The 27,422-nt window shown below is 50.2% G+C and overlaps 13 protein-coding genes across 13 annotated transcripts; 6 read left to right on the forward strand and 7 right to left on the reverse strand.

Annotated features, from left to right (window-relative positions):
- Nucleotides 1-102: 102 nt before the first annotated feature.
- ASPVEDRAFT_86316 (peroxiredoxin family protein) lies at nucleotides 103-736 on the forward strand (the record flags this gene model as incomplete). Its single annotated transcript, XM_040817823.1, has 3 exons — nucleotides 103-152; nucleotides 217-493; nucleotides 557-736. 3 exons carry the CDS (start codon nucleotides 103-105, stop codon nucleotides 734-736), a joined length of 507 nt encoding a protein of 168 aa, XP_040670708.1.
- Nucleotides 737-1,199: 463 nt separating this feature from the next.
- Nucleotides 1,200-4,174, forward strand: ASPVEDRAFT_44479 (ribonuclease P/MRP protein subunit POP1). The gene is made up of 2 exons (XM_040813053.1): nucleotides 1,200-1,624; nucleotides 1,730-4,174. Exons 1-2 carry the CDS (start codon nucleotides 1,295-1,297, stop codon nucleotides 4,049-4,051), a joined length of 2,652 nt encoding a protein of 883 aa, XP_040670709.1. The 5' UTR covers nucleotides 1,200-1,294; the 3' UTR covers nucleotides 4,052-4,174.
- Nucleotides 4,170-5,378, reverse strand: ASPVEDRAFT_44481 (Mic19 family protein). Its single transcript, XM_040813054.1, has 3 exons — nucleotides 5,193-5,378; nucleotides 4,969-5,026; nucleotides 4,170-4,886 (listed from the first exon to the last, which is right to left on the reverse strand). The coding sequence occupies exons 1-3, from the start codon at nucleotides 5,249-5,251 to the stop codon at nucleotides 4,365-4,367; spliced, it is 639 nt and encodes a 212-aa protein (XP_040670710.1). The 5' UTR covers nucleotides 5,252-5,378; the 3' UTR covers nucleotides 4,170-4,364.
- Nucleotides 5,379-7,056: 1,678 nt separating this feature from the next.
- Nucleotides 7,057-9,306, forward strand: glkA (glucokinase glkA). The gene is made up of 3 exons (XM_040813055.1): nucleotides 7,057-7,412; nucleotides 7,472-7,671; nucleotides 7,728-9,306. Exons 2-3 carry the CDS (start codon nucleotides 7,492-7,494, stop codon nucleotides 9,018-9,020), a joined length of 1,473 nt encoding a protein of 490 aa, XP_040670711.1. The 5' UTR covers nucleotides 7,057-7,412; nucleotides 7,472-7,491; the 3' UTR covers nucleotides 9,021-9,306.
- ASPVEDRAFT_44486 (uncharacterized protein) lies at nucleotides 9,301-10,762 on the reverse strand. The gene is made up of 4 exons (XM_040813056.1): nucleotides 10,427-10,762; nucleotides 10,192-10,287; nucleotides 9,796-10,119; nucleotides 9,301-9,708 (listed from the first exon to the last, which is right to left on the reverse strand). Exons 1-4 carry the CDS (start codon nucleotides 10,526-10,528, stop codon nucleotides 9,556-9,558), a joined length of 675 nt encoding a protein of 224 aa, XP_040670712.1. The 5' UTR covers nucleotides 10,529-10,762; the 3' UTR covers nucleotides 9,301-9,555.
- A 55-nt stretch (nucleotides 10,763-10,817) lies between these two features.
- Nucleotides 10,818-12,703, reverse strand: ASPVEDRAFT_44487 (C2HC5-type zinc finger protein). The gene has a single exon (XM_040813057.1). It carries the CDS (start codon nucleotides 12,582-12,584, stop codon nucleotides 11,052-11,054), a length of 1,533 nt encoding a protein of 510 aa, XP_040670713.1. The 5' UTR covers nucleotides 12,585-12,703; the 3' UTR covers nucleotides 10,818-11,051.
- A 560-nt stretch (nucleotides 12,704-13,263) lies between these two features.
- Nucleotides 13,264-14,275, reverse strand: ASPVEDRAFT_137793 (SGF11 family protein; the record flags this gene model as incomplete). Its single annotated transcript, XM_040807430.1, has 2 exons — nucleotides 13,264-14,160; nucleotides 14,213-14,275. The coding sequence occupies 2 exons, from the start codon at nucleotides 14,273-14,275 to the stop codon at nucleotides 13,264-13,266; spliced, it is 960 nt and encodes a 319-aa protein (XP_040670714.1).
- A 936-nt stretch (nucleotides 14,276-15,211) lies between these two features.
- On the forward strand, nucleotides 15,212-16,691 carry ASPVEDRAFT_44490 (uncharacterized protein). The gene has a single exon (XM_040813058.1). It carries the CDS (start codon nucleotides 15,327-15,329, stop codon nucleotides 16,464-16,466), a length of 1,140 nt encoding a protein of 379 aa, XP_040670715.1. The 5' UTR covers nucleotides 15,212-15,326; the 3' UTR covers nucleotides 16,467-16,691.
- Nucleotides 16,692-16,864: 173 nt separating this feature from the next.
- ASPVEDRAFT_137643 (putative metalloreductase transmembrane component) lies at nucleotides 16,865-19,279 on the reverse strand (the record flags this gene model as incomplete). The annotated part of the gene is made up of 2 exons (XM_040807413.1): nucleotides 16,865-17,163; nucleotides 17,371-19,279. The coding sequence occupies 2 exons, from the start codon at nucleotides 19,277-19,279 to the stop codon at nucleotides 16,865-16,867; spliced, it is 2,208 nt and encodes a 735-aa protein (XP_040670716.1).
- A 1,284-nt stretch (nucleotides 19,280-20,563) lies between these two features.
- ASPVEDRAFT_31375 (BRcat and Rcat domain-containing protein) lies at nucleotides 20,564-21,733 on the reverse strand (the record flags this gene model as incomplete). Its single annotated transcript, XM_040810465.1, has 1 exon — nucleotides 20,564-21,733. The coding sequence occupies one exon, from the start codon at nucleotides 21,731-21,733 to the stop codon at nucleotides 20,564-20,566; it is 1,170 nt and encodes a 389-aa protein (XP_040670717.1).
- A 1,285-nt stretch (nucleotides 21,734-23,018) lies between these two features.
- On the forward strand, nucleotides 23,019-24,488 carry ASPVEDRAFT_44493 (3' exoribonuclease family protein). The gene has a single exon (XM_040813059.1). It carries the CDS (start codon nucleotides 23,156-23,158, stop codon nucleotides 24,395-24,397), a length of 1,242 nt encoding a protein of 413 aa, XP_040670718.1. The 5' UTR covers nucleotides 23,019-23,155; the 3' UTR covers nucleotides 24,398-24,488.
- Nucleotides 24,489-24,572: 84 nt separating this feature from the next.
- On the reverse strand, nucleotides 24,573-26,459 carry ASPVEDRAFT_55016 (aspartic endopeptidase; the record flags this gene model as incomplete). The annotated part of the gene is made up of 1 exon (XM_040815006.1): nucleotides 24,573-26,459. One exon carries the CDS (start codon nucleotides 26,457-26,459, stop codon nucleotides 24,573-24,575), a length of 1,887 nt encoding a protein of 628 aa, XP_040670719.1.
- Nucleotides 26,460-26,744: 285 nt separating this feature from the next.
- Nucleotides 26,745-27,353, forward strand: cyp1 (putative peptidyl prolyl cis-trans isomerase (CypC); the record flags this gene model as incomplete). The annotated part of the gene is made up of 3 exons (XM_040807392.1): nucleotides 26,745-26,777; nucleotides 26,827-26,868; nucleotides 26,940-27,353. 3 exons carry the CDS (start codon nucleotides 26,745-26,747, stop codon nucleotides 27,351-27,353), a joined length of 489 nt encoding a protein of 162 aa, XP_040670720.1.
- Nucleotides 27,354-27,422: the final 69 nt, after the last annotated feature.

Raw genomic sequence — 27,422 nt, forward strand, 5'->3', positions numbered from 1 at the left:
CCTTCACTATCCGTGCTATAAAGTCAATCCTACCTACCTGATTTCCTGTCTTCTGTCAATCTACTTTTTTACCTACCAAAACACACAACCACATCACTCACAATGTCTGGACTCAAGGCCGGTGACAGCTTCCCCGCTGACGTTACCTTCTCGTAAGTTGCTCTTATCTTTCGACAGTGCAATTGACCTCGAGGCTAACCGTCTTCGCTCTAACAGCTACATCCCCTGGTCTGAGGAACAGGGCGAGATCACCTCCTGCGGTATCCCCATCAACTACTACGCCTCCAAGGAGTGGGCCAACAAGAAGGTCATCCTCTTCGCCCTCCCCGGTGCTTTCACCCCCGTCTGCTCTGCTCGCCACGTCCCCGAGTACATTGAGCGCCTCCCCGAGATCCGCGAGAAGGGTGTCGACGTTGTTGCTGTCCTCGCCTACAACGATGCTTTCGTCATGAGCGCCTGGGGTAAGGCCAACGGAGTCAAGAACGACGACATTGTACGTTTTCTCCCCCAACCCTTTCTGCACAGCCCGAATGTCCACTGACCCAATGTCCCTCAGCTTTTCCTTTCCGACCCCGAGGCCAAGTTCTCCAAGAGTATCGGCTGGGCCGACGAGGAGGGCCGCACCAAGCGCTTCGCCATCGTCCTCGACCACGGCAAGGTCAGCTACGCCGCCCTCGAGCCTGCTAAGAACCACCTTGAGTTCTCTAGCGCCGACACTGTTATCAAGAACCTGTAAATCATGAATAAGAGACGATAGATGTGTTCTAGCAGAACGCATGTGTTCCACCGGTGGGGTAATGTCCTGCGAAAGCAGGAGTTCATATTAGATTTAGACCTTCCGCATATAGAGGAATACAATGCCTTACGAAGCTATGAAAAACACAAAAGAATATCCTTGACATCCCCTTGGCCTGTATTCAATGTATATTTTGACAAAGGGTGGGGTAGAGGGACGGACGATCAGGTAGTACGTATAGCATGGAACATTGAACAACAGGTGGCAAGGACCCGTAGACCACAAAGTAAGCTTAATATTAATTACCCCGGCTTCCACAAGATCTACGTCGTTAAAGCGTTGTCGGAGTGTTCTTTTCGACATCGATTGGTTCTCGACTTTTGTGCGCTTTTTTCTCGGCCGGGAGGGATGACGCGCTAAAGTTCCATCCAACGCGGAATCCAGACCCCTACGGATGTTCGTCCTCAAGCTCCAAATCCGACACCAAGAAATTTTTGTTTTCCCCCAGGCCACCTTTCACGCCAGTGAGGAGTTCCAATTCTTTGCCCCTCGGCCATTATGGCCCTCAACCAGCCGACAAAGCGCAAAACTGCGTTTCCGGGTCAAAACTCCGCCGCTGCCCGCAAACGCGCGAAGACCGTCGATGCTCGCTCACTTGCCGTGCAGTCTTCTGACGCAGCACTCTCTGTGACGGGAGAGCTCGATGTAGCTGCTTATGTTAAAGCTCGCGAGTTCGAAATTCGCTCTCTTGAGTCCGGTATCCAGCGATCGAAAGCCGCTCTCACCAGTCGTGCGTTTCAGCAAGTGCCTCGATCGCTGAGACGGAGGACAGCTAGCCACAATGTGAAGAGAGTGCCGGGGAGATTGAGAACTCGGGCGAAGAGAGAGGTATGTTTCCTGATTTTGTCATTCAGCGTTCGCCTTTGCCGCGGACTTGTTACATCCTCATTTTATCTTCCCAGACTATTTCGCTGATATCTGAATGATGGATAGATGATAGAGGACAACACACCGACTGTCACGGCACGGCGACGGAAACCCTCCGAGACGATGCGAATCCGCCTCGAGACCGCTAGGCGCCTACAGAACCTCAATGCCAAAAGCAAAGCCAAACGAGCCGCTCTAAAGGCGAAGCAGAACAAGGATGACGAGAAGGCTTTGGAGGAGGCAGGCAGTCACCCGTTTGCTATCGCCCCACGAGTTCCTAAGATCAAGAAAAACAAGCTCGCACGACCACCACCCGCGGTGTCGAAATACAAGAAGCGGCAGCGTACGAAGATTTGGCTGCCTACTCACATGTTTCATGCGAAACGCGCTCATATGGCTACGTCCAGAGACCCGTTATGGAGGTTTGCGGTGCCGTTGTCACCGACGGAGAAGAGCTATAGACCTACGCATCGGGCGAGTGGCTCTAGGGGCGCAGTAGCTTGGGACATGAGCTATATTTCCACGATTCAGCTCGAGGGCGCGGAGGCAGCTCTGGAGAGTGTCCTGAGAAATGTGGGCATTGTCGGGGAAGACGCTTGGGGGGTGAAGGGGAAGAGATGGAGAGCTGGTGTGAGGAGCCTCCGCGCGTGGGTTTTTGAATCCGAGGGTCAACATAGGCCAATTGCACCTGTTACCTTGATCCGATGTGCCCGAAGGACAGCAGAAGATGTGGAAATGGTCGATGCTGGTAGTGATTCTAACGACAAAAAGAAATCGGATCAAAAAGAGAAAACGAAGATGTTCGTCCGGGTCCATCCTTCGGCTTTCTTGCGCCTCTGGAACGAGCTGCTTGGGCTATCAAAGAAACAAAGCCCACCGGTCATGGTTGAAGATTTGCGATTCGAGATTGGCAGCATCGACATTGCCGGACCAGCTTCAACCGAGGCGCTGATTGCAGCATTACGCCCATTAGACCACGGGGGAAAAAATGCTTCAGCGGACAGCTTAGAGGTCACATGGCGTGATCTTCTGGGGGTTACGAATCCCTCCTCGCTGCCACAAAATGCGCTCCTTTCGTTCTCCATATCAGATCCCCGTCTGCACTTCCCTCCTCAAAAACTCAAACCTTCATTTACCGAACAGAGAATGCAGGAATTGGCTATATTGCTATCAACCTGGCCTCCTGATAAAAACCAAACACCACCGGAAATATTTGATCGGCGCAACCGATTAGCGGCTAGCCGCGACCTGGCCAGCCAAAAGGCCATCAACCGACGACGCACCGAGGCAGGATTGGGAGTTTATCCACCCCCTCAAGCTTCTGATCCACATATCCCGGTCCTTGTATTAGCAAACAGGCCTAGCTCTCAACAAAAGGGCAGCAATTCACTCGGCAGTTGGACCGTACTTCTCCCATGGAAATGTGTGGCCCCGGTATGGTATTCTTTGATGTACTATCCTCTTTCGAGCGGAGGCAACCCTAGGTTTGGCGGACTGAAAGAGCAGCAACAGATCGCCTTCGAAGCAGGGGAGCCATGGTTTCCTGGTGATTTCCCGGGCACCCGTGCTGGTTGGAAATGGGGCCTACGAGAACGTGAAGCAGCCAAGAAGGAGTGGGAACGGCGGCCAAAAGGACGGCGGGTTGAATTCGACTCGCTGGATCTACGGAATGGCCAGAAGGGCGAAATCGGCCATGGCTGGGCGTGTGATTGGGAGAAACTAGTTAAATCTGGCAATGATCCCTCCACGGAGGACACAACTACTGAGAAAGGAAAGGCATCAGAATCTGATGATGCATCAACCGAGACGCGGAAGGATGAAGCCGAACCACGATTGAACATTCATCAACTGCCATATCCCCAGGCAAATCTTGCCGTCAACGGCAAGTCTTCACCTGAGGCCAGTGAGGCCGCTCTCGCGACAGTGAAGCTCACTCTCCATTCTCGCGGCCATCCCATTCCACGAGCACGCATTTATCGACTTCCTTCGAATAACCCGGACCTCCGGCAGACATGGATTTTGTTGGCGACGAAGAGCCCACGGTCTGGGGCATCAGGCGAGGTTGTCTCAAAACCCCAGCGAAATATGAATGCAGACGATGTCGACGTATCCCGACAACGTCTCGCCGCATCCCTCTTGTCAAGGACTGAATCCTCCAGCCACCAAGATCATCTGCCCCTGCCTTTGGAAGATGACCTTATCGGCTTCGTCACGACAGGAAACTTTAACCTCTCTGAAGGGAAGGGCACAGGGATAGGTTCGATACTGGTATCGAAAGTAAGAGATACAGCGAATGGTCCTAAACGAAAGAGCAAAGAAAGAAATATGTGCATTGTTAGAAATGCAGGTGAGACCGTGGGTCGATTGGCTTCCTGGGAGCTTGTTTGAACCCAGCTCGAGTTTGGAATTATGAACAAGTCAAGTTCGAAAGAGATGTATAATGGTATGATACCCATAGATTAGATGTACGAATAAACAGTATGCTGCTTATCAAGGAAGAATCCCTCCCCCAGTCTGTGGCTCACTGCCCGTGGCTCCGGCAAATTAAGCGTAAAGCAAATCATATGACCTCAAGTAAACAGTAGGTATACAAGTAATATAAATGAACAGGACCGATAAATCCAACAATTCTATTTTCGGCAAAGACGCTCTGTTCTCACAGCGATATCGCTCGGGCACACCACATCACATAAAAAAACATTCAACCCACAATCCGGTCCACAAAGCCCTCCTCAAGCTTCGCAACCTCTCTTTTGAAATTCTGCACCTCCTGCCAGCAATCCAGCGGCCGTCGGTCATTCAGTCTCAAACAACTAGCCACATCCGCCTGGGCCTTTGCAACGCTTCCATCCAGCTCCGCCAGCTTCTTCCGACCCTCAAGCTTCAGCCTCAGCTCCTCAATCTCCGAGTTCACAGACTCCCGGGTCAGCTCGCGGTTAATGGGGACGGCGGTCTCGACGGCAGCGGGCGCAACAGGCGTGTATTCACGGCCCGCAAACGGGATCCGGGGCGCGTCGAGATCTAGTGAGCCGGCTGGGTAGCTGCTGATGCTTGATGTTACGGGTGCGGCGGAGGTAGCGGCGCCAGCAGAGTCCCTGGCCTCGGCAAGACGCTTCTCGACTTCAGCGAGGGTTTGTTGTTCGCGAGCGCGGAGGCGCTCAAGTTCTTTGGCGACGCGGGCCTGGATTTCGAGTTCGAGAGTTTTGGCGCGGACGGAGTCGGTCTGTTGATTTCGTTAGAACCTTGCATTCCCTCCCACCACATTCGGGTCTAGACGCGCTTGTGGGCTGTTATGGGTGACGTACTTCGGTGTTGGATTGGAGGCCATCAACGAGGTTGGAGGAGAATTGGATTGGGGAATTGCTGTAGTCGTTTTATCTGGTTAGCTCTTAGGTTTCAAATCTCTCGGGATAGTCCAAAATTGTCCCGGAGAAAGCGCCATTGGGACGAAAAACAAGTCCAGTACATGTCTTTCAATCTAATTGGCCCTCGATAGAGACCATTGTGGTCTGAGTGTAGTGGTCCGTACCTCTCGAAAATGTGTTTTGACCCGGCCGAGGCCTCGGGCTTCGAGCCGCCAGCGCCCATTATGTGCTGTGTTTATAGGAAAACTTGGAGTCTCTTGTCCAAATATAAAAGTTCTCCTTATATGTCCGCTGACAGCGCGCCGCAATGGTGTGTAAGGAGTGAATTGGGGAGCTATTCAAGGTCGTCGTCCGGAATGGAGGTTGATACTGCAGCCGACTTCCGCCGGCGGTGGTCACGTGCCAAGGTACATTGATTACATAAGTCCCTTGTTGTGTTCAGATTACATAAGGATTCTATCGATTGACAGAGTTGCCATTGCAGACATAGGTAACATTCTGGCCATAATTGTGATCTTTTGCATGATTGTATAATGTATGGATGAGATCTACCTCTACATTACGATCTCTGCCGCCTGGCTGAATAGGCATCTGGAATGCAATGAAGGGCTCCGGGTATTCTGATTATACTGAGGACAGCCGCAGAAGTGAAAAGATAAAAGGAGAGCCCTGTATCCCAACTGGGGAGAGAAAACCGTCGTGGACGAATACTGTTTCAGATGGTGCGACTGTTGTCAGGCTTGATATAGTCCAACCACTGTCGGGCCGATCCGAGCAGTACGTACATGGTAGTAAAGCGACGCTGAAGACCAGGGCGTTGTATAGTACATGCCAACGAGCCAGATCTTCGCCAGAGCCTAGCCCTCCAACATAAAGTCTGCGATGCTACAACAGAATAAGTCAATGCAAATCTTCACCTGTCTATACTAAGGTTGTCTGGATAGAGTGTTTAATCAACATGTAAAAAGCACCAAATCAATGGAAGCAACCACTGAAGCCCTAAATCATACGAGTGAATATTTTGATACTTGGGTGGAACTACACGAAAGGAATTGTCGCGAAGAACCTAGATTCCTTGGACACGGTGCAGATGTTACTTGAAGCGTCGGGTACTTTGGAGTTGAATTGCGTTGAGGTTACATCTGCGATTAATCCGTTGATGATGCACGCATACAAAGTCGCGGCGGATAAACCTCCAACTACCATCCTCCAGTCCTCCCTTACTACTGGAGGCCCTAATTGAAGTATACGAATTACGGGATTTAAACAGCCAGCATAAAAGATGTAAAGGTTCTCCGTAAAGGCACTGAAGGGGTTTGTCACTTGGCCCCCAAATTCGATAGCCTAGAAACCCCAATCAAAAGGGTGCCAGTTTTGGCCTTTCGAGGGTATAACTTTGCGGAGAAAGGCTATGAAGGGTCCTCGTCGCTCTATATTGTGTGCTTTTCACCAAGGTCACAAATGCGGCATACAGATTGCAATGTGGGCCTCCAGGCAAGTGATGGATAGCGTCACAGTGTGGCGCTCCAAGAAACCAAGGACTAAGCCGTTTCAAGGCATTAATACTACGGAGGTTCCTCCAGAATCGAGACGGAATTGACAAACGAGCGTGACCTTCAAAGACTACAGGATGTGCCACGACGGCCTTATCAGGTGCAAGGCAGCGAGCGGGCTGCATGCCAGTGCCAGCTATGTCGACCGAGATGAGAAGTTGGATCACAGGTCGAGCGATGGGATGTCTCTCTTCCCGGCGTCTTGAACCTGCAGGTCGCACTAGAAGCATCCATGTCTTATTTTCGCGTGTCTCCGTCCCTTGCCCCAATTCTAACCATTGTTTCTCACCGGTGAAGCAAAAACCCGAGCCATCCCCACTGTGTTTCGTAGCGTCAGAGGATTAGAGATGGAAGGCCGTGGACTCGCTTTGGCCTCCGCCAATAATCTCACTGTTTCTGCAGACCACTCGGGACACGGACTTGATGTAAAGAGGTTACGAAAGAACCCGAGCAAAATATCGCAATGCCCAGAGATGCCGATGATAGCCCGCGCCGGGCGAAGACGCGCGCAGAAGAACAGACTGGAGCCCCGCCGGCCGGCGCTCCCGCAAACAGAGACAGTTTGTTACCCACTTCACCTTGACAATTTGACAACTGACCTCATCGGCCCCTCCGTATCCAGAAATTAATATCCCCATCTTACTTCACTTTTATCGTCTTCGGAATTAATATTCTTCGCTCCTCCCGCATCTATTACTGCTATCCTCATATCTCCGCCATACTTTTCTCATTCCCCAGAAACCCCTCCGCATTGCCCCTCCTTACTTCCCTTCCCTTTCGACAGATCGCCGCGTCCTTGCTTCAAAACCTCGTCTGCAGTCTTACACCCAGGTAGGATTCATCTGCCTTTATTCCCATTTGGCCTGGCCTCTTTACTGAACCCGCTACAGTCTAGTTCTCCCCCGAAATCATGTCTGCCCTCGTGCAAGAAGCTGGGCGCATCGCGAACCAGTTCGACTACTCGCCGAATGAAGTGCAACGAGGCGTGAAGGAGTACATTAGAGAGGTTGACGAAGGACTTTCCCAGGAAGGCACCACTTTAAGCCAAATTCCAACGTTCGTGACGTCCGTGCCCAATGGCACCGAGAAGGTACGAGAATCGGTTCACGAGCACGATCAGGGCGGCTCTGACATTAGTTAAAACAGGGCTTGTACTTGGCCGTCGACTTGGGAGGCACCAACTTCCGAGTGTGCTCGATCGATTTGCACGGCAACAATACCTTCTCTCTCACGCAGTCCAAAATTATGATCCCGCGTGAATTGATGACGTCAGGATCATCAAAGGAACTCTTCCTCTTCCTCGCGCGCCAGATCGAGTCATTCCTGCGCATCCATCACAACGAGCACTTCGAGGCTCATCTACGGCGGAAGATAGAGGCCAAGGAGGTGGACTTGTTCGATCTAGGATTTACATTCAGTTTTCCTGTACGCCAGCTGGGGATTAACAAGGGTACCCTGATTCGGTGGACGAAGGGCTTCGATATCCCCGACGCGGTAGGCCAGGACGTTTGCGCGCTCCTCCAGGATGCCATTGACGAGCTGAATCTCCCTGTGCGCGTGGCTGCGCTTGTGAATGATACCGTTGGTACGCTGATGGCTCGTTCATATACGTCTCCCGGTGAAACTGGAACTTTCCTTGGTGCCATCTTCGGAACAGGCACGAACGGTGCGTATGTCGAAAAACTTGACAGGATCACCAAGATGGACAATATTGAGCACTCGGACTATGACAAGTCAACTGGTGAGATGATCATCAATGCGGAATGGGGTAGCTTCGACAACCACCTGAGCGTTTTGCCAAATACCAAGTATGATCAGCAGCTGGATGCCGATAGCAACAACCCCGGTATTCAAATGTTCGAAAAGCGTGTGTCTGGTATGTTCCTGGGCGAGATTCTGCGTCTGGTCTTGCTTGACCTGCATCACAACGACACGCTGGGCCTCTTCAAGACCAGTTCAACATCAGATGTCGTTGTCCCGGAGTCCTCCTCTTTATACCGACAATGGGGTATCGACACCAGCCTGCTCAGTATAGTCGAAGCGGATAAGAGCAAGAACTATGAGCAGATCAAGTCTGCACTAAAGGAGCACTTGAAGATTGAACGCCCAAGCGACGACGACTGCAAAGCCGTTCAAACCGTGGTTCACGCCATTGGAAAGCGTGCAGCTCGCCTCAGCGCCGTCCCTCTAGCCGCCGTCCTCATCTCCACCGGAAAGCTGCAGACCGACGATCTGGTAGATGTCGGTGTTGATGGCAGTCTGGTCGAGTACTACCCCAACTTCGAGGGATACATGAGGGAGGCTCTACGTGAAGTCCCCGAGGTCAGTGCAGCCGGCGAGAAGAAGGTACGGATTGGTATTTCCAAGGACGGCAGTGGAGTTGGCGCGGCTCTGATTGCGCTCGTCGCAAGCAAAGAGGGAATTAAAGCCTCGCAATAATCATGATATTCTGTGACGACTTTTCTTCTTCTTTCTCTTTCTCTTGTCCATACTTATGTCTCTTGGCCTTTCTCATATCTTCTGCCTCTGCGAAGGCTTCTGATTTCCCTGTACATGGTCTGCAGTAGCTGGGCTCCTTGCCTATCCCCAGCGCCAACAAAAGAGCAGCCAGGATTGCAAAGTGGAAATGTATCATTATGAATTTTTGTGGCATTTGTCTGTAAATATCTCTATCATATCTAGCAATCTATAAGTTCAAACCGCTCAAAAACAATGAATTGCGCCTCCCACGCGGGATTGTATGGATTGTATTCTCAAGAAGTAAGTGGCCAGCCGAGTTGGCGTCCGACAAAATTAATGATTATTATCTAACAAGGAAGACCCCGTATAAGCTAACAAAGCCCGAAACCAGCCAAATACATAACACAAATGAAATCTGCTAATCTATAACTTGATGACATGGCCATGGCTGGAATTTAGGGTACGCTGCAACGCAACACCAAGCCCAGAACAACTCCACGACCTTGCAATGCGTCTAAACAGCTGCATACAGACTCAGATAACACCCCCAAAGCACTCCGGTGAAACTCCCAAATACGACCCGTCGGTCCAGAGGGATAATCGTGTACAACAGTGTCGATACAACAGGTCGGTACTTCAGCCGGGCAATCATGATCGGCTTGAAATCCTGCTTTCTCGTTAGGATCACCATTGAAACAAGCATCCAGGAAACAGCAGTGCGATAAGGTATGACGGAGTCAATAGACGGGCATACCTCAAGAACTAACTCCCAAGTTCTCTCCAAACTCGCGCCTTTAAGCAGGTTAATCAGCCCAACAAACAAAACGATGTTCAAAATCCCGCCGGCCGTCTGGTCTAGCAGGAACTTCATGGCGAAATTGTAAAGGCGTCTGCGCTTTCCAGTTGGTGGTATTGCTGTCACTCTCCGTGGAATGAACTTGTCTTTGATCTCAACAACTTCCCGTCCTCCTTTTTCATTGGGAATGGTGGATAGTGGCAGTGCACCCGGGTTAGAAGATGATGATGACGATGAGCCTGCATCCGTCGTTGCCTGGAATAAGAATCCCGGAAATGTCACCTGTGATGAGCATGTCAGTGAAACGTGGAATAGATCAATTTTGACGGGGGTTCCAATACGGTAGATACTTACCTCCAACCAACGCTGCCACCAGTGGTTGATGGGGACAATGATAATACCGTAGGTGATGAACTGAAGGAACGCGGGAACGTTCAGACTGAACGGTTTCTATAGCACATACCAATGGCTCTGATTACTTTGCTGTACTTGCGATGTTTTGTTTTTATAGTAAGGGGGAGGAAAGAAGGTCTACCTAGTCTACGGGGGTCGTATCTAGGGGAAGGGGGGTGTTGGGAGGGTAACATACATCTTTCTTCCACTGGTCTATAATCTGAGCCAGTATATTGGAAATTGCATTGAGAAAGGTGCTCTGGACTGTGATTGCTAGAAGGGTGTTGTAGGGCGTCATTATGATGGTCGCGGATAGGGGATGATTGTTATGGCGTCAGGAGGGAATGCATTGAGCAGACATATAAGTCCAGGCGGCGCAAAGTAAGCACTGAAGGGAGTGTTTAGGGACTTGAAAGTCATGGGTTTGTGAATGGAGCAGTTGCCAGCATCATTCAATGGTAGGGGCGAAGAGTGCCTGGTGGACGGATTCCGTGTTCACGTGTCCTCAGCGACAGTTCACCTGGAGTAAAACATTGGCACTTGGCAAGACAAATTTTCATTTATTGCCATGAATATAGATTTCAGCCCTCCAGAGCCGCTTTTCTTTTACAGCGTATACCGTCATATTCCACATGCCAACGGCGACGTGGTTGGGTAAACTTTCAGGGGCCCGTAGCGTAGCCGTTGTCAACCATGACTTGTTTGTCCGTCTTCTGTTATAACAGCCCGAGTATACACTGGCCATCCATTCCTTTTAATTGTTTCAACATTGTGGGAATATTTTGTTTTTTGTTCTAGGTCTTGTGCCCAGTCTATATTTACTACGTCTCTGATTCAGTATAACCGTGCAAACCTCCATCCAGAATCCACTGCTCGTTATCATCCTTGTCATCTTGAACTCTTCGCCACGTCTGTTGTCGCTCTTTAGGCTCGCCTTTCTTGTCTTCAGGCGCTTTCCAAACAGGTCGCATCAGGCCACCGGCCGCAAGCAGGGGATTGCGACTAAATGCCTCACCGCCGCTTCGTTGGCGGCCAACATCGTAGGATAGATCCTCGGCTTCCTCGTCCTCCGCTGCGGCGGAAGTAGTCTCAGTTGGCGCAGCCTGATACACCTTTCTGACGCGACCGCCCTTGATATCCAAACTCATAATCGTCTTCTTCTTCTCCCACTCCGGTCGTGCTTTCTCCTCCATCTCGCGCATAATTCGCTGTTGCTTCTTGAGCGCCAGCGCTCGCTGTGACGGTGTCATCCACATCGTAGAGGAAACGTTAGGTGTATCAAAGTCCGCGGCCTCATCGACCACGCGTGTTCTCTTTGCATTCTGCGCTTGAAACTGCAAAAGCTTGTCCCTGTGCGCCCTCGCAGCATCCAACTTACTAGACGATTGCGATGGGCTGGAACTAGTCACTCCAGGGCCGCCCTCATGGTGAAGGCTATCGTTATGCGCGCGCATTTTCTCTTGCCCCCGCTCCGCCCGCAACTCACGAATCATGCTTTGAATCTCATCGTTAGACAGCAACGGCGTCCCGCAAAACGAACAAGGTTGTAGCCCCTCCAGCGAACAGATTATCTTCCCACAGCTCAAGCAGTTCGGGGCCGCGTCAAATACGGGATGTAGCGTCCCGTAGCATGTACATTTCCTCTTCTCGCCACCTAGCGATGGGTTCGTAGATACTTCCAGCGCAGCAATCGCAGCCGTTAAATCTGAAATGTTGTTCGTAGTCAATGATCCTTTCGGTGTCGCCGTCCCAGACCCTCCGCTTCCCCCAGCCCTCGAAGGCTTTGCCGACTTGGATTTCACATTTGGAAGGAGATCTGATAACACAGGTCCAGCTGCAGAGGGCGGGGCTTTCGACCCCCCTCCCCCTACTGGGGGAGTAGGCGACTGATTTCTTGACGTTGTTGCTGATCCATGGTGCGAGGGTATCTTCAAACTCGAGCTCGAGCCAACATCTAGCGCCCGGCTTCTTGATGACATATAATCCTCATCCAAATCGGCTTTCTTGTAGCCCCCCGCGACATTTCCGAAATTCTCGGGTCTCCGTGGAGGCCCCGCACTATGTAGCGGTGGTTTGCTCTTCTTATTTTTCCTTGTAGAGCCCGCTCCGGAACTTGGTGTCTGAGACGGTGAGGGATGCGACGGTGTGGTGGATTGTTGTTGACGCTCATCCCGGTGCGAGTTGAACGCTGATATGAATTCAAACGCGGCGGGTGAGTCACCCAGGAGGTTTTTGAGGTGGTCGGCGGCTTCTTCCTTAGAGAGGTCGGCGGCGTAGGTGAGAATCTGGGTTAGGGAGTCGGAGTCGAGGGGCAGGATTTTGGCAAGCCGCGGGACAAAGGGGGAGATATTCATGACGCGTGGAGTTAAAGCGAGCTGTTGGAGCTTTTTGGATCATAACATTAGGAAAGAAAAAATGTAGAGATTATTTAACGTGGTTCCAAATAAGAAAAAGCGGAGGAGAGAACAGTAACTTGACATGAATCATAGTGATGCGGATATACGAATGTTTGCCTTGGTTCTCAGGCAAACTTAGTGTACCATCCAACTGGTTGGCCTAAATAAGAATGTTACGGAGGATATGAACCTAACTCTCTAAGTTATAGGAAGCATTAGTGGCCCGGATAATCTTCAAGAATCCTGGGTCTTTATTTATAGGAAGCTACAGACACACAGAGACCGAAATCAACGGCATGGTGGCATGGTCGAAAAGCAACCTTCCAGTTCCATGATTATACAAGCACTGCAGACTCTGAACCTGAAATCCATCATTCAGGCTATTGTACATTCGTTCAACCACATAATCGTCTATTCCCAAAAACAAAAACAAAAGACCCATAAAGCCTGAAGAAGCAAGGAAATGTAAATGTCACGTCATGATGTCCAGACTTTTAGACATGATGTGCAGTCCCGTTGACGCCTGCGATGCCGGAAAATATGTACGTCGAGATCATTAAGTTAGGAGATAATATGTTCGCCCCCATACAGACACACCTGTATGTCCGAAAGGGAAGGGAGTTTCAGAGAATAGCAATTATGCATCTCCGTTTGTTTCAGTCTTGATTTCGCTGTCTCCAGAAGATGCCATATCAGGCGTGATACCGTTCTTTAACTTCGAAGGGGGCGGTGGCTTCTTCCCAGATAACTTCTTCGGAGCACCCAGCTTTTTCTTCTTTGGCAGTGTTGTGGGGGTATCGTCATCTAAAGGTCGCTTTGCCGGAACGGAAGTCGGGGTGCTGGTACCATTGTCCTGTGGCGTTTTGTTCCTGTTGACTTGTCTGCCAGAAAGACCCAGGCATCTATCCAAATGCTGCGCAACCCGTGTAACAACGAAGTAACGCGGGCAATTTGGGCATTTCACTGTCGGAAATGACACTTTCTCCGGCGCCGCTTGCTTGAAAGAGCTATCGGGTGTCGTGGGAGGACTCGATGCTGGTGTATTTGACGTGTTCGTCTGCTTCTTTTTCTTCGGATTCAGCTTGTCAGTCGCAAATGGGTTTCCATGGACGTCATGACCAGGTTTGTTAATCATCGGTTGCTTTTGGCAATACTCCCTGTAGGGATCTGGTGGAGGTCGGGCTCCTACCCCAGTCACTGGGTATAAAAGACGAGGTAATCGACAATCAGGACAAATAATCTCTTTCGTTGTATGAAGTGGGTTTCCCTTGAGGTAGACCTTGCCTTCATCAAAAACTGCTGCATCGGTCTCAATGCGAATGTCCTTGAACTCTTCCGGGTCCTGATCGCCTGGTTTCGCTGGAACAGCAGGTTTGGTTCCAGCTTCTTCGCGACGTCTGGCTGCTTCTTCTTCGCCTTTCTGCCTTGCAACAACAACCGCAGAGCGCATCCGAGCCACCTTTTCTTCACGATGGGCCTTCGCAACAATGTCGTGAATGATATTATAGAAAGTATCATTCAAAACGTCGCAAGTCTAGACAATCAGCGCAGTGTTTAACATAGTGGTATAATAATATCAAGCTTACCAATTTCGCAATCGTTCCGGATGGGAAGGCGCTTTGCCCGTCTGTGCCGTTTTGTTCGCTCATGGCTGAAACTCTTCTAGATACACAAGATGTTAGCATTTGAGCATTTTCTTAAGCATCCAATGGAAAGGCTTTGTTTAAGGAAACTCGGCTGGTATATAGGCTAAAAAATTCATATGTCAAGGCTGGTAGTGCTTGTCTATGAAGTACCAGAACCAAGGGGCGAGACTCCGACACACGCTAGAGCCGTAGAGCAGCGCATAATCAAACTAACCTCTGTATTCAACTTCCGAAAGTATCTCTAAAACCCTAGCACTGGAGAACAGGGTAACAAGCGGGAGACCAGCTGCAAAGAAATCCCGAACTCAGAGTCGTAGCTCCATGTACAGCGTGCAAGTAGATGGATCGAAGCGGAAAGAAGGAAGCATAAAATCAATGCCTCCAGATATCGGAAGAATTGTGACGATGGGGATGAGGACACAACTAGGTGTTATATGATCGCAGTTGGAGCGTATGCCGGAAAAGGGACAAAGGAGCGTCGGGAATCAATGGGGAGGCGCCGGCGCGACGAATACACAAAGAAATAGCACTGATTATAGCCCATTCATCTATAGATTTTTGAATGGTGGAGACTATTAGGGTCAGTAACACTAAAGACGCAGCCCAAGGGAGTGAGTGTGTTAATGTTCGCATGACAACAGCACCACCGAAGCTTACCTGTCCACACCAATCAACCACAAAATATGGCTTTATTGTATATATGTATAAGAAACAGTCCACATGTAGAGCAGATACCCCAAGAAGAATGATATCCGGATTGGAAGGCGCTTTGGGACTGTGCTGCTGAAGGGCAGTCGTGAGCCGAAGAAGTGGTCAAGAGCCGCTGACTGTGTTGGCCTTGGGTTTCCACCTTATTCATTCTGCCGCCCGATCTTATCTTATCGCCATCTCCGCCTTCGTCGCGTCCTCCGCGCTCCTCCGCTGCCTGACTTGTCCCACCGGATTTGTAGTCGCGTCTTCTGTCGTTACCCTATTCTCTCGCTTTATCTGTTAGATTTGCTCGAATACCAAAATACCACCTAGTTTACTGACTCCTGAGCGGGTCACTTCTGTTATGGCATACCAGTTCTTTGCCAAAGCCCATCAAGCTAAGCGGCCCTCCTCCACTTCTCCCCCGCTCCCCCAGCACTCCTCATCCCCGTCATCATCGCGGAGCATTCATAGCAAGCCTCCAAAGTACCCTCCACCAATGGTTGCTTCTCCGCCTCCGGCGCCGCCAGTGCCCTCGGCCATCAATATAGCCGCAAAACTGAAACCGCCAACCTCTAAAGACCCTTCATTCCAACCCCCGCCATATCCTCATCCCATTCAGCCTGGCTATTCTACTCCGCACGAGCATGTCACAGTAGAACCAGTGAACACGGCTCACATCCAATCGCTATCTCGCATTACTGGCCTACTCTTGCCAATCCGCTACCCGAATTCTTTCTACACCGCTACTGTCACGGATCCCGTGATCGCATCCGTCTCGCGCGTGGCCGTATACCATGATCACCCCGTGGCCGTCGCGCCGCCGTCGGCGCCCACCCAATCGCCTACATCAGGAACTGACAAAGTGATTGGCGGTATCCGGTGTCGACTGGAGCGACTCACCCCAGGCACTTCTGAAGCTCCTTCGCAATCAGACAACGGGCAGGAACCGACAAACCTGTACATCCAGACACTACACCTACTCTCTCCGTATCGTGGCTACGGAGTGGCAGCTTCTCTGCTCAATTCGCTTTTATTCTCGTCTCCTCCTAGCCCCAGCCCGACCTCCAATTCGAGGTACGAATTGTCAGACCTTGTGAAACATTACAACATCCGCTCTGTCACGGCCCATGTACACGAGGCAAACGAGGACGGCCTCAAGTGGTACATTTCACGTGGGTTTCTGGTGGAGGAAGGGGTAGTCGAAAATTACTATCGCCGTCTGAAGCCTTCGGGCGCGCGGATTGTCAAATTAGAGCTCCAGTGGGGCCACACCAGTGACAATCAGGCCACCGAAATCCTTGCAGAGCTCCCAGCGGTGCAGACGGAGACTGGAAGAAAGGCCTCCCCGGACGCAGATGATGACTGGGAAAAGGTCGAGGCGGAGGACGAACTCGAACCCGAAGAGCTCGGAGTGCAGTCGTTTACAGAGTCTACACTCTTAGGTGTAAATGAATCCGCAAGGAGGAAGCGAAAGGCCGATGAAGAGCCGCAGAAGCATTAGCTCATTTTATACACCTACTGGATGTGACGTCTCTCCGCTATCTTCTATTGATGACCTCGCCTTTGTACTCTCTCCATTTTCTTTGCATTTTGTCGTTTAGGATACCCTTATTGTTTATCAGGCCCCCTTTATTTAGAGCACTCTTGCATTTTATTTATAGTTTACAATGTCACACTCGAATGCGTAATGTGAAATATAAGATGTTAAATATATAACTGGTCATTTCTCTCACATCTACATTACTAGCCATATTATCACCAGTAAACCTTCGAAATCGAAGAACGAACCAAGTAATCAAACCCCAAACACCATGGTATCAAGCTCCCAATAAAAATGTAAAGCGGACAAGAGACGATAAAGAGCATATGTAGCGTCAAGTAGAGATAGGTCAGTTTTGTTTATATATTGTAGTTCTCAGCGTGCAGGAATATCTCATCCTTGGAAGAATCCGTGAGAACCAAAGACTGCAATCTTGCAACCGCATCCGAAACCTCCATTCGCAAACTCGGAGGGCCGCAGACATAGACACAAGTCCGACGACTAAATGTCTTGGAGAATTCGTTGAGCATCTTAGGGACGTCTGGGCGCATGTACTCGATTTTCCATCCGTTGCGTTTTTGCAGAGGTAGAGATGCGAAACGTGGGTTTGGTCGAGCGGGGGCGGATGGGGTGGTTTGAATTGTGAGTTGCGGCTGCTCTTTCGTTGGCATCTGCTGTTGGAACTGGGTTGGATTCTGACCAAAGCCAAAGTCGAAGGGGACGTTCGTAGGAGTTTCAGGTGATATAGAGGCGAATTGCTGGGGCTGGTGTATGTATTGCTGGAATTCAGGTTGTTGGGACTGGTAGGGAGACTGATATGGTGTTTGGTGAGGGCTTTGGTACGGAGATTGGTATGGCGAAAAACCGGTGTTCTGCATAGGGGGTTGGTAGTTTGAAGATCGCGGCAAGTTCGCGGTGTACGCGCGTGGGAGGGCAGTGAGGGTGTCTTCATTTTCTCTACGTAATTCTTTCTCTCGCTCCTCGTCTCCGGCAGCTTCCTCGCGGATGTATGCTGAGCTGCGCTTCTCGATATCCTGTAGCGTATCGTAGATCTTCTCCTGCACCATGTCGCGGTAGAGTTGTTGGTCTTGCACCTGAAATGGGTTTCCATGGTCATCCTTGGCCCCTGTCAGGAAGAAATAACAGTGCACTGTATTGAGAGGCGCGTGATCTCTGCAGATACGCAGCTCTTCTTTGAACCAGTCAATGGACTCTGGATCTCTCAAGGCCCAGATAACTCGAACTGATCTCGTGACAGCCTTACCCTCACGCATCTTCTTAATCAGATCGAGCAAGTGGCTAGCAATTGCCGTGATGCCGCTGCCACCGGCAAAGAAGATCACGTCGTCGAAACTTGCCATCTGTCGCCGCATACCACCATAAGGCCCTTCAAGGAAGGCAGTCCATGTCTTGAACGGACCATATTCAGCACTTTTGCGCAACACACTCCTCGTGAAACCACGAAAAGGCCTAAATACAAGAGCCAGGTCGCGATATTCCTCGCCATATGCGGACGGCAAATCACCGCTGCAAAGAGAGGCGATGGTGAAAGGATGGTTCTGAAAGAACGCAACTCCAGGCATACGTAGGTACACGTACTGTCCAGGACTCCACCTCACCTGGGTTGGAACCGTAACTTTTATGGCGTTCTGTGGTAAAATAGTGACCGCGGAATCTTCTCCGATCATGAACGATAATCGTAGGGGATTGGTCCAGTTGAGGTAAAATAACCTCATAACATAAGAAAGGAGGAAAATTGCAATCGTGGACCACAAGTAAGCCCAGGAGGATAAAAAGTTATTCGTGTGCCAGAAAAGCATGGCGATGAAGATGATGGACACAGGGAGGTGAACTTTCAAGAATAACTCATACATCCAGTCCCTCACAATTGGTAGTGAGTGAACACACAGAAATGCAAGAGGCACGAGTGCCGCCACCCCAGTTCCATAAACGTACATGTTCCGTGGCTGGAGATACATTTGGTATACTGACAGGGCAAGTCCATCTTCCCAGACAGGAGTGATGTAAAAAGGGATTGTATGGATCAAGCTCAGGAATAGGCAAATATAGCCAGCCCAGCGATGAAGGACATTCAATCTCTCATGGCCGATGCCAGTCAACATACTGATAAGGTTCGCTCTTGTACTCATGGCCACAATCCAGGGAATCATTGCGACTGCTAGCATTCCCGCGCGGATAGCCAGGGGTGGAGATCCAACCCTGATAGTCGAATAGTAGAAGGGCTGCGGGATGAAGGTATATAACGTAACAAATATCAATGCCGCAAGGATGATCACCGAAGAACCAAGCGATGGGAAAATAATCCGGTATCTCCCTACTCGAATCTCTGGAAGCGATCGATAAAAAACCCAGCGCGCGAGCGCGATGCCTTTGTTCAGTGGAGAAACGGTTGAAGTAGGCGACTCCTGCCGCTTCTTATTGTGGACAGTATCTGGAGGCGGGAAAAAAAGTGTAGTCGAGCTATCGGTAGCGGCGCTTGGGAGCTCGTATTCATCCTGAGGCGATTGGAAACCTGCCTGCGGTTTCTCCTTGTGTACAGCGATTCTAATCCGGTCACTCCATGTATGGTAAAATCGAAATATCGTCGTCACAGCTAGCAGCACGAGGGAGAAATATATCCAGCCTCTTCCATACCTCCCAGCTTCGGTCCATGAGTCCCGTTGGCGTTCAGCGAGTATCGCATCATCATAGGGGGCGTTGGTAGGGAATTTAATGCGCTTCACCAGGGAAGCAACTTTATCCCAAGAGGACATGATCCGACGTAGTGTCTCGAAACCACGAATTCCGTCGTTTGGTGTTTCGACGTCAGCGAGATACCAACTGAAGAATGCGCTCCGGAGGGCCAGCTTCGGAGCTAAATATTAGAGTAATGACCAAATATTGTTCGTCGTTTGTTTCCCGTGTCTCACTCAAACCATTGAGTCGAGCTTCGGTTGGCGACCATATCACTTTAACTGCCTGGAGCTCTTGACAAGCATGTAAGATTCTTGGTCTCAAACCGTGGTCGGGGCCCTATATGTATGTACAAGAGAAATTGGATATGATCGGCTTAGGAGGAATGAATCAAAGAACCATAACTCCTGTGGGAGGCCGAGAGTTGAAAAGGCCGCATGGCCAGAGGAGGGGAAAGCCAGCCGACCTCTGAGCTTACCCTCAGCACCCTCGGCGCCAGCCATGATGAACTCTGTGGCAGGGTCGAATCGATAGGGACTGATTGGTTGTCACATTGCTCATGCGGGGAGCACACAGTTCGGCGCAACGCCTCGTTGACCCTCTGGGAAGAGTTATGCTTGCATTTGGCAGGAGGGAGATCTCCAGCGGCGAGGAACAGATTGGTTGCACGGGTTCCTGCTCGGGCCGCAGCCAACCACAGATCGTCGTGGGCGTGCCAATCTGCAGCTCGATCCCCCACTAATGCGCCAGTCTGGGCGCTCGTCACTCTCAGAAACCGTCATGGCGGCGTGATTGGCGGTTGCTCCTTGGGTCGGCGGCAAGCCCGACTCTCTTACTCGCTCCCTCTGTGGGATGGGCAGTCCCCTGCTTGAAACGGGTGCAATGATTTGTGAGTGTTGAGCGATGCAGCATCTTCGAGATTGTTGATTCGAGGAGTTGATTTCATTGCACTTTCACCGCGAAACCCGTTCCGAGTTCCGGGAGGTGATGCATGATTGGGAAGAATCACTGAGAGCTTTTGCCTGAACCAGAGGCTGGTCGAGTCAGCCCTTTCTATCACCTGACTTCACCAGACCAGGAAAGGGAAGCCCTAGCCACAGCCCAGTACAGATACAGGTCCTACTAAATGTCTAGAGATTCTAGATTCACCGTATACCCATTGGACATACCACTGATATATGCGCAAATGCCCCCTTGCCGCGTCCACTTGTATAGTCATGGTAACCTTCAGGTTCATACCCAAAAAGATTATTGTAATTCCAGTGAAAAAAATTATGGGCTTTTTTCCATCCATACTTTAAACTGAAGTGCTTCGCTCAAATCGCCATCTGTCTAAAAACCGAGTCGCTATCATTGCTCATTCGCTAACTATACGGTGCAAAACAATCAACGCCGAGATGCCCTTGTTGCCAATAGATACCACAGTCCCAGCACCATTCCCGCAGACACAGTCCGCCTATTGAGAAATTAATACTCCATTTGCAGAAGATGCTGATCGTTTTTTCAGGAAGAGAATACATACATCGCATGTGTTTGCAACCACCTGCCCTTTCCGTGGCGGCGTGACATTCGGGACACGCACGAGTAGTTTCCTGTATGGTCCTTTGACATAAAAACTCGTCAGATACGGGTTGACCTTGTCTTGCATGTTCGAATCTTTGTACGCCCAGTGGCCTTGTTATCCGATTGTCGTTAATTGCACTCTGATAGTCAGCTGCCTCGTACTCTGCACACGTCAAGCCGTCGTGCCAGGGAGCAGTCCGATGGTTAAAGCACGTCCGCGTACCACATGCCCGACAGACGACGACAGGATTCCCCAACCCACCAGCATGTAGCTGTCCAGAGCTACAGTTTGGGTTGATACACATGACAAATTCCACATCCTGCTCCAGTATCCGCCAGGTCCGAGCCATATCATAAGCAAGAAATGTTGGCGTGCTAGCCCACCGTTCGACCTCTTCGTCAGATAGTTGTGCATGGCAAAGGGGGCAGGCCAATGACGCTGATCGTGATATGGAGAACTGTGCGTCCAGACTGCGGCTCAAACAGATGGTACACAGATGCGTACCAGATATCGATGTATGGTCACACCCAGCAGCTATCGGTGTTTCTGGATAATGACCGGGTTCGAAGGCCTCAAGACACACGGAGCATGTTATGCGTGAGATGCGTCGAGTTTGCTGGCCGATGGGCGCATTTCTGGATAGCGATTCCGGTGGTTCCTTATGAAGCAGAGAAAGCACCGCACCAGCAGTTGTAGCGTCGCTCCAGAGCCCATCATTCCACGATTCGCTGGGGTCTAGAGGAGAGATATCGCTGACTGTTTTCGAGAAACTGTCTTCCCTCTGGCGAGCTGTTGTACCATACGTGCCTGGTGTGGGAAACGGTTCACGACGAACGATAGGTGTTAATGGAGAGATAACATCGATTTCAGTCGAAGGTCCCAAGCTCGAGGGCGCAGAAGTATCGTTCAAGGCAGCGTTGATGGACAGTTCCCAACTTCTCTGTCGACCTTCGCCAAACGCGACCATCATAGTTTGTCATTCCCTCTATGTGCTCCTGGCTGTCACTTCTGGAGCATGAGCAGACACTGCATACATATGAGCACTCACACGCGTGCCAAGGAATCCTTCTTCGATGCACAACACGTGAAGTGAAAAGAATAATAGCGATATTCTATTAAAATAGCACAGATAAGGGCCTCTGGCGCCCTGATGGCCAGGAGGGGGAGGAATGATACTCAGTTTCGATAGTGTCCAAGCACATCATTTCAGTGGGCTAATACGAGGCTAAGGGTCAACAGAACGCCACTCGCATAACATCGAACACGGCTCACAAGGCGACGGAAGCATCTTGATGCACCGACACGAGGGGAATAGGGAAATCAATACCCACTCGTTGGGACTTGGGAGGGACAATTTGGAATCCTCCACTTAGTCAGGCCACTAACATCGGCCATATGCCTTTTTGGAGGGCGGGCGTCATGGTGATCTTGGAATAAAAGTCTTTGGGAGTCGGGTAGGGGAAAGAAGTTGGGAGAAAGAGTGGTTCGCAGATGAACTAACTAACCGTTGCTCCACGGAGTGCCGGGGTGCTATGCAATATCTTATGGAACATGAGACGTGAACAGGTACCACTGAATACCACAAATCAAACTAGCAGTGATATAGTTACAAGAAGCTGGTAACACAAAATAGACATCTCGTTCTGTTTGGTTTGTTGCCATCCCATGAACAGGAGACAAGGAGGTATCTCGGGGTTCGACGGATCGACACCTTCTCGTATTTATATATAGATTTGCTGGAACCATAAAATTTAAAATGAGTTCTGCACTCGTCAGAAATTAACAAATCCAGTATGGTCAATTCTGGAGAGCACTTGTCAGTGGAACCCAAATGATTCCCTCCACATCATGGTGACCTGTACTCGCGTGCCTCTTCAGCCTTCAAAGTTCAAAGCTTCACTTTCCAACGCAGACGAATTGACTTTCATAGTGAGCCCGTATTAATATTTGGATCGGACCCTGTCAAATTCAACAGTTTGTAGAAGTGGGATTTCGTCGAGCCTTTCCAGAGACAATCAAAAGTGTTGCGAAGCAAATATGTGCGAGTTCTGAATTCGGCTACCAAATGAGTAGAATACCTGACTCGACGTCGTGAGCCAAATGTTCCAATTAATAGCTAGACCAGATCAAGTAAAACTCCTTGTTCATGGCTCAAAGCAGACCACGGTACATCATTGACCTGTGGGTGTAGATCTGGATCAGATGGTTTATGCAGTTCGGCGGCCGTTCTTTGTGCCGGTCCCTGTTGTATATCATCCTCACCGCCTTGGTACATGACATTATTCTGCCGCATAAAATCGATTTTCTTTATATTCTGTCAACCGCCAAAAATACTAATCGACTGACCTTGAGCGGAGTATTGGGAAAGCAGGATCAAACCCCTTTTAACAGGATGACATCTACCACTGCAGCATCAGCACCACAGTCCGCGCCGCCATCTCTCGCGCTTCCGCCCTCCCAGTTTGCCCGACTTCAACCACATGCCTACCTTCTCGCCCACCTTTCACCCCCCGCATCGAGCCAACAGCCTTCAATTCGAGCCAATGGTCGCGCTCCTTCACAGTTCCGCGTCACATCTGCAAATACAGGCTCACTAACACACACAAATGGAAGCGCCGTGGTGCGACTCGGCGACACTACTGCCGTGTGCGGTGTGAAAGCGGAGATCCTACACACGGAAGATATTGCCTCATGGAGTGTCTCGCACTCGTCGTTCTCCGGCTCAAACAAACGACGGAAATTGACAAATCCGGCTGATAAACCTGGTGAAGATCGCGAAGATGGGTCAAAGGAAGACGAAGAGGAGGAGAACTCGTACATCGAAGACTTTAGTTTACTCGTGCCCAACCTCTCTTTGAGCACTGGATGCGCGCCAGGATTCACACCTGGCGCACCTCCTGCCGCTCTAACTCAGTCTCTATCGCATCAGATTCTCTCATTATTGCACAGCTCCCGCCTAGTCCGCTCCGAGGATCTGCAAATATGGTATGATCGACCAAATCTAGGTCCAGAAGATCTGGAGCGTCATAACGAGGACGAACAGATGGACGTGGACGTTGAAAAGCAGCCGGGCGAGGATACTCTGCAGGCGCGTGAGATTAAGGCGTTCTGGGTCCTCTACATAGATGTCATGATTATTTCCCTAGCAGGGAACCCATTCGACGCAGCTTGGACTGCTGTTCTGGCCGCTCTCCGTGATACGAAACTGCCGCGCGCATGGTGGGATGTTGATAATGAAACGGTGGCGTGTTCGGATCTTGTTTCGGAAGCTCGCAAGCTATCGCTGCGGGGTCTACCCGTTGCTAGCTCCTTTGGTGTCTTCGAGGCAGATGCTGCGGCTGGTTGGAGAGCAGTTATCATCCCCGACGCTGAAGAGGAGAGGAAATTAGTGGAGAGTGACAGGAAAGGTATTCAAAGGAGATGGGTCTTGGCTGACCCTGACGGTTACGAGGAAGGGTTAGCTACTGAAAGAGTCAGTTTTGTTGTTGATAAAGACCCGGAAAATGGCAAGGTTACCATCGTAAAGATGGAAAAGAACGGCGGGCTCTCGGTTGATAGGAAAGAGTTGAAGACATTAGTGGACATATCGGCTCGGAGGTGGGAGGATATCAACCAGATTCTTGGGCGATGTTAAAAATATAGAAAATACAATATTTACAGCATTTTCACATTCAATATGGTCAATACTATCATAATATACACATCAAAACTCACTTGCACATTCGCACACAATGATTTGCTGAGAACCCCCAGTAAAGATCGTCAAACGCCATTCTTTGCTGTCCAAACTGCGTCACACGCAAGGCTGATTATTTATCAGGTGATGCTGCTATCCTAGGACTCCGACGTCGCCTTTTGGTAGGGGGCTCGTTGTCCTGTTTACCAACGCCAACGTAACAGTGTTCATCATCGGGAACAGATTCAGCAGTGCCCCCTTTAGATTCGGGGTTCTGTGATCCTGCCTTGCGAGGGACGTATATTGAGACTGAAAATAGATCCAGCGTCTTGGCGTTTTCACTTTTGTCATCCGACTGCGGCTTTTCCTTGTCATTGGTTTCGGATTTCTCCTCGGTCTTACCAGCTTTTCCCTCTGGGGTCTCTGAGGTGTTATCCTTTTTGTCAGAGACTTCGTCAGAATTCTTGGACCCGTTGCCGTTATCGGAGCTGGAAAATATGCGAGCGAAGAGTCCCCGGCTGTGGTCTGAAGATGACTCCCGGCTTTCGCTATTCTTCTTGTTCGCGTCTTCATCTTCATCTTCGGCATCATCAAATTCCCACATCTCGCGAATTTGACCTTTAACCAAGGCAGTGCCCCATAATGAGATTACTACTCCTGGGACCAGGTATAAGAGAGCCGGCTGTGCGTGGTTAAAAATTTGCATAACAGCAAGAGTTGAAGTCATTCCAAACGAGTACCCAACAATGCTGGCCTTGAAGTACGTCTTAGGAAAGGAGCGGGCGTCGCGATAGGGGGGTTCCAATTCTGATTCGCTTGAACGGGTTTCTGGTGCCCAGAAGCGCTCTCCCCATCCTCCTGTGGCTGATTGATAGGTCGGTTTGATGACCCCTGAGTCTTCGCTCTCTAACCGTGATTTCAGGGCGCCCTTCGCCTTGTAGTAAAGATATAGATCGAATCGTAAGGCCAGTCCCATCATCATGCCGGGGATGACAATGTCACCTAATCCCAACATCGACAGAGAAACAGCACCGGCAGGGTCAGTAGGATCTGACGGACGAGGGAACAAGAGTTTGACTGGAACATCGAGCTTCGTTGCAACTGTGACCATCAAAGGGGTGAAGTAAACAAAGTATATATCGTAGAAGAAAAGCGAGCCCAGAATGAGAGAGCCGGTGACGAAGGTCGATGGTGACATCAACTGCAAACTACCATAGCAGAAAGAGAATCCGAGAAAGTTGGTTAACCACCATGGTTTCGAAATAAACGCGAAATAGGCCACTGCAGGTAAAGACAAAATGCCACTTAGGATATCCATGGCGCTCAATGAGGACTCGAAATGGAGGATGCGATGTATGTGGACACGAAGCTTCGCACGCCAATAGAGGGCCGCGCGGCAGGCCCAAAGTCCCTTCAGAACAAATAAAGGTAATGGAATTGAGCCGAATACCCCTGGTAAAGGAGACTGCCGTACGCCATTTGCCAGTGAAGCATCTGAGCTGGTCGGGGCTGAGAAGATGCGTTCAGACGGTCTAGGTTTCCAAGTCCGCCCACCGGATGTATACTTGCGCGGAAAGACAAAAGACCTCAAAACTGAGAGAGCATCTTTCACAAAAGCCATGGCGAAAAAAATACCTATTTGAGAGAAATAAAACCCGAGTATTTTGTTCAAGAGTTCAGCTCCCTTCCATTTGATGATCAGATATAGGCCACCAAGGGTAGCACCAGCGGTCAAAGGGAACATTATAGCATCGCCCGGAGAGAGACCTTCCTTTATATTGTCGTCATTTTGGCATTCTTCCTCTTCTTCCTCATCCTCTGACTCGCTCTGGGCATCTTTGTCAGATTTAGGAGGTTTGGCAGCCGAATTTGGCCTCGAGAGTGAGGCATGAGCTCCGATATATATCAGAAACAGCGCTGACGCAATCACATGGCCGTAAGTTGGCAACATCGGTTTCATGAGTGTAAATTGGTACAGCGCCTGCCCCAGGAGCTCTGCGAGTGGACTGACCTCAGCCATAATACGTTGGCAGTTTGGTCGTATTACAGAGCAGATTGTTAGACAGACGAGCCCAGGCGAGCGGGTTAAAGTCTCGAGAAATAGACTCTATTGTATTGGTTGGTTAATGTGGGATTCCTGAAGTTGCGGGTGTTTGTTGAGAAAACGAAAAAGTCGCATTGCGTCCATGTCCAGTAGCAACAACATTTGATGCCAAGACTAGGTACTGCCTTCTTGCTTCCGCCTCGGTGGTCAAACTCAACCGCAACCCCCCGGCACATACAACTGACGATAACATCCTCTATCATGGCGACAGACGTGACATTTGATACGAGCATGGTAAGAGGCTGTTGCTTAGATATATTGTATAGACTCTAACCTTCTGCAGGGCTCATTTACTGTCGAGCTCTACAACTCGCATGCTCCCAAGGTCAGTCGCAACTATCCACCGCAACACTCAGCGTTCAACGCGCAAGTTACTAACCTTGGTAATCACCATAGACATGCAAAAATTTCGCGACGCTCGCACAGCGCGGTTACTATAACAATGTCATATTCCACCGCATCATACCGAATTTCATGGTCCAGACTGGTGACCCTACCGGCACTGGGAGAGGAGGAAGTTCTATCTACGGCGAGAAATTTGAAGACGAGATTCGCTCAGACCTGAAACATACTGGAGCCGGGATATTGAGCATGGCAAATAGCGGACCCAATACCAATGGAAGTCAGTTTTTTGTCACATTGGCGCCGACTCCTTGGCTCGACGGGAAACACACAATATTCGGTCGCGTAAAGAGTGGGATGAGGATAATCCAGCGCATGGGGCTTGTGAAAACAAACAACGAAGACCGGCCGATGGACGAGGTCAAGATACTGCGCGCCAGGATTGTGGACGAAGGGAGCGAAGAGTGAATTGCCCCCAAAGCTCCAACACGATTGTCATAAAGGTGCCGGCATTTCGGGGCCAAGAACAAGGCCACC

This window comes from Aspergillus versicolor (genome assembly GCF_001890125.1).
Source record: "Aspergillus versicolor CBS 583.65 unplaced genomic scaffold ASPVEscaffold_8, whole genome shotgun sequence".
Taxonomy (NCBI): Eukaryota; Fungi; Ascomycota; class Eurotiomycetes; order Eurotiales; family Aspergillaceae; genus Aspergillus; species Aspergillus versicolor.

Excerpts from the sequence above, each read along its gene's own strand:
- ASPVEDRAFT_44481 (XM_040813054.1), bottom strand. The coding sequence starts at position 5,251 with ATGGGCGCTGGCGGCTCGAAGCCCGAGGCCTCGGCCGGGTCAAAACAC. Across the intron at positions 5,027-5,192 it reads TCAAAACACATTTTCGAGAG|CAATTCCCCAATCCAATTCT; the intron begins GTACGGACCACT and ends AAACGACTACAG. Across the intron at positions 4,887-4,968 it reads GCCTCCAATCCAACACCGAA|ACCGACTCCGTCCGCGCCAA; the intron begins GTACGTCACCCA and ends CGAAATCAACAG.
- ASPVEDRAFT_44490 (XM_040813058.1), top strand. The coding sequence starts at position 15,327 with ATGGCATACCAGTTCTTTGCCAAAGCCCATCAAGCTAAGCGGCCCTCC.
- ASPVEDRAFT_44487 (XM_040813057.1), bottom strand. The coding sequence starts at position 12,584 with ATGAATATCTCCCCCTTTGTCCCGCGGCTTGCCAAAATCCTGCCCCTC.
- ASPVEDRAFT_44479 (XM_040813053.1), top strand. The coding sequence starts at position 1,295 with ATGGCCCTCAACCAGCCGACAAAGCGCAAAACTGCGTTTCCGGGTCAA. Across the intron at positions 1,625-1,729 it reads GAACTCGGGCGAAGAGAGAG|ATGATAGAGGACAACACACC; the intron begins GTATGTTTCCTG and ends AATGATGGATAG.
- ASPVEDRAFT_44493 (XM_040813059.1), top strand. The coding sequence starts at position 23,156 with ATGACATCTACCACTGCAGCATCAGCACCACAGTCCGCGCCGCCATCT.
- glkA (XM_040813055.1), top strand. The coding sequence starts at position 7,492 with ATGTCTGCCCTCGTGCAAGAAGCTGGGCGCATCGCGAACCAGTTCGAC. Across the intron at positions 7,672-7,727 it reads TGCCCAATGGCACCGAGAAG|GGCTTGTACTTGGCCGTCGA; the intron begins GTACGAGAATCG and ends TAGTTAAAACAG.
- ASPVEDRAFT_44486 (XM_040813056.1), bottom strand. The coding sequence starts at position 10,528 with ATGACGCCCTACAACACCCTTCTAGCAATCACAGTCCAGAGCACCTTT. Across the intron at positions 10,288-10,426 it reads TAGACCAGTGGAAGAAAGAT|AAACCGTTCAGTCTGAACGT; the intron begins GTATGTTACCCT and ends TATGTGCTATAG. Across the intron at positions 10,120-10,191 it reads GGTGGCAGCGTTGGTTGGAG|GTGACATTTCCGGGATTCTT; the intron begins GTAAGTATCTAC and ends TGCTCATCACAG.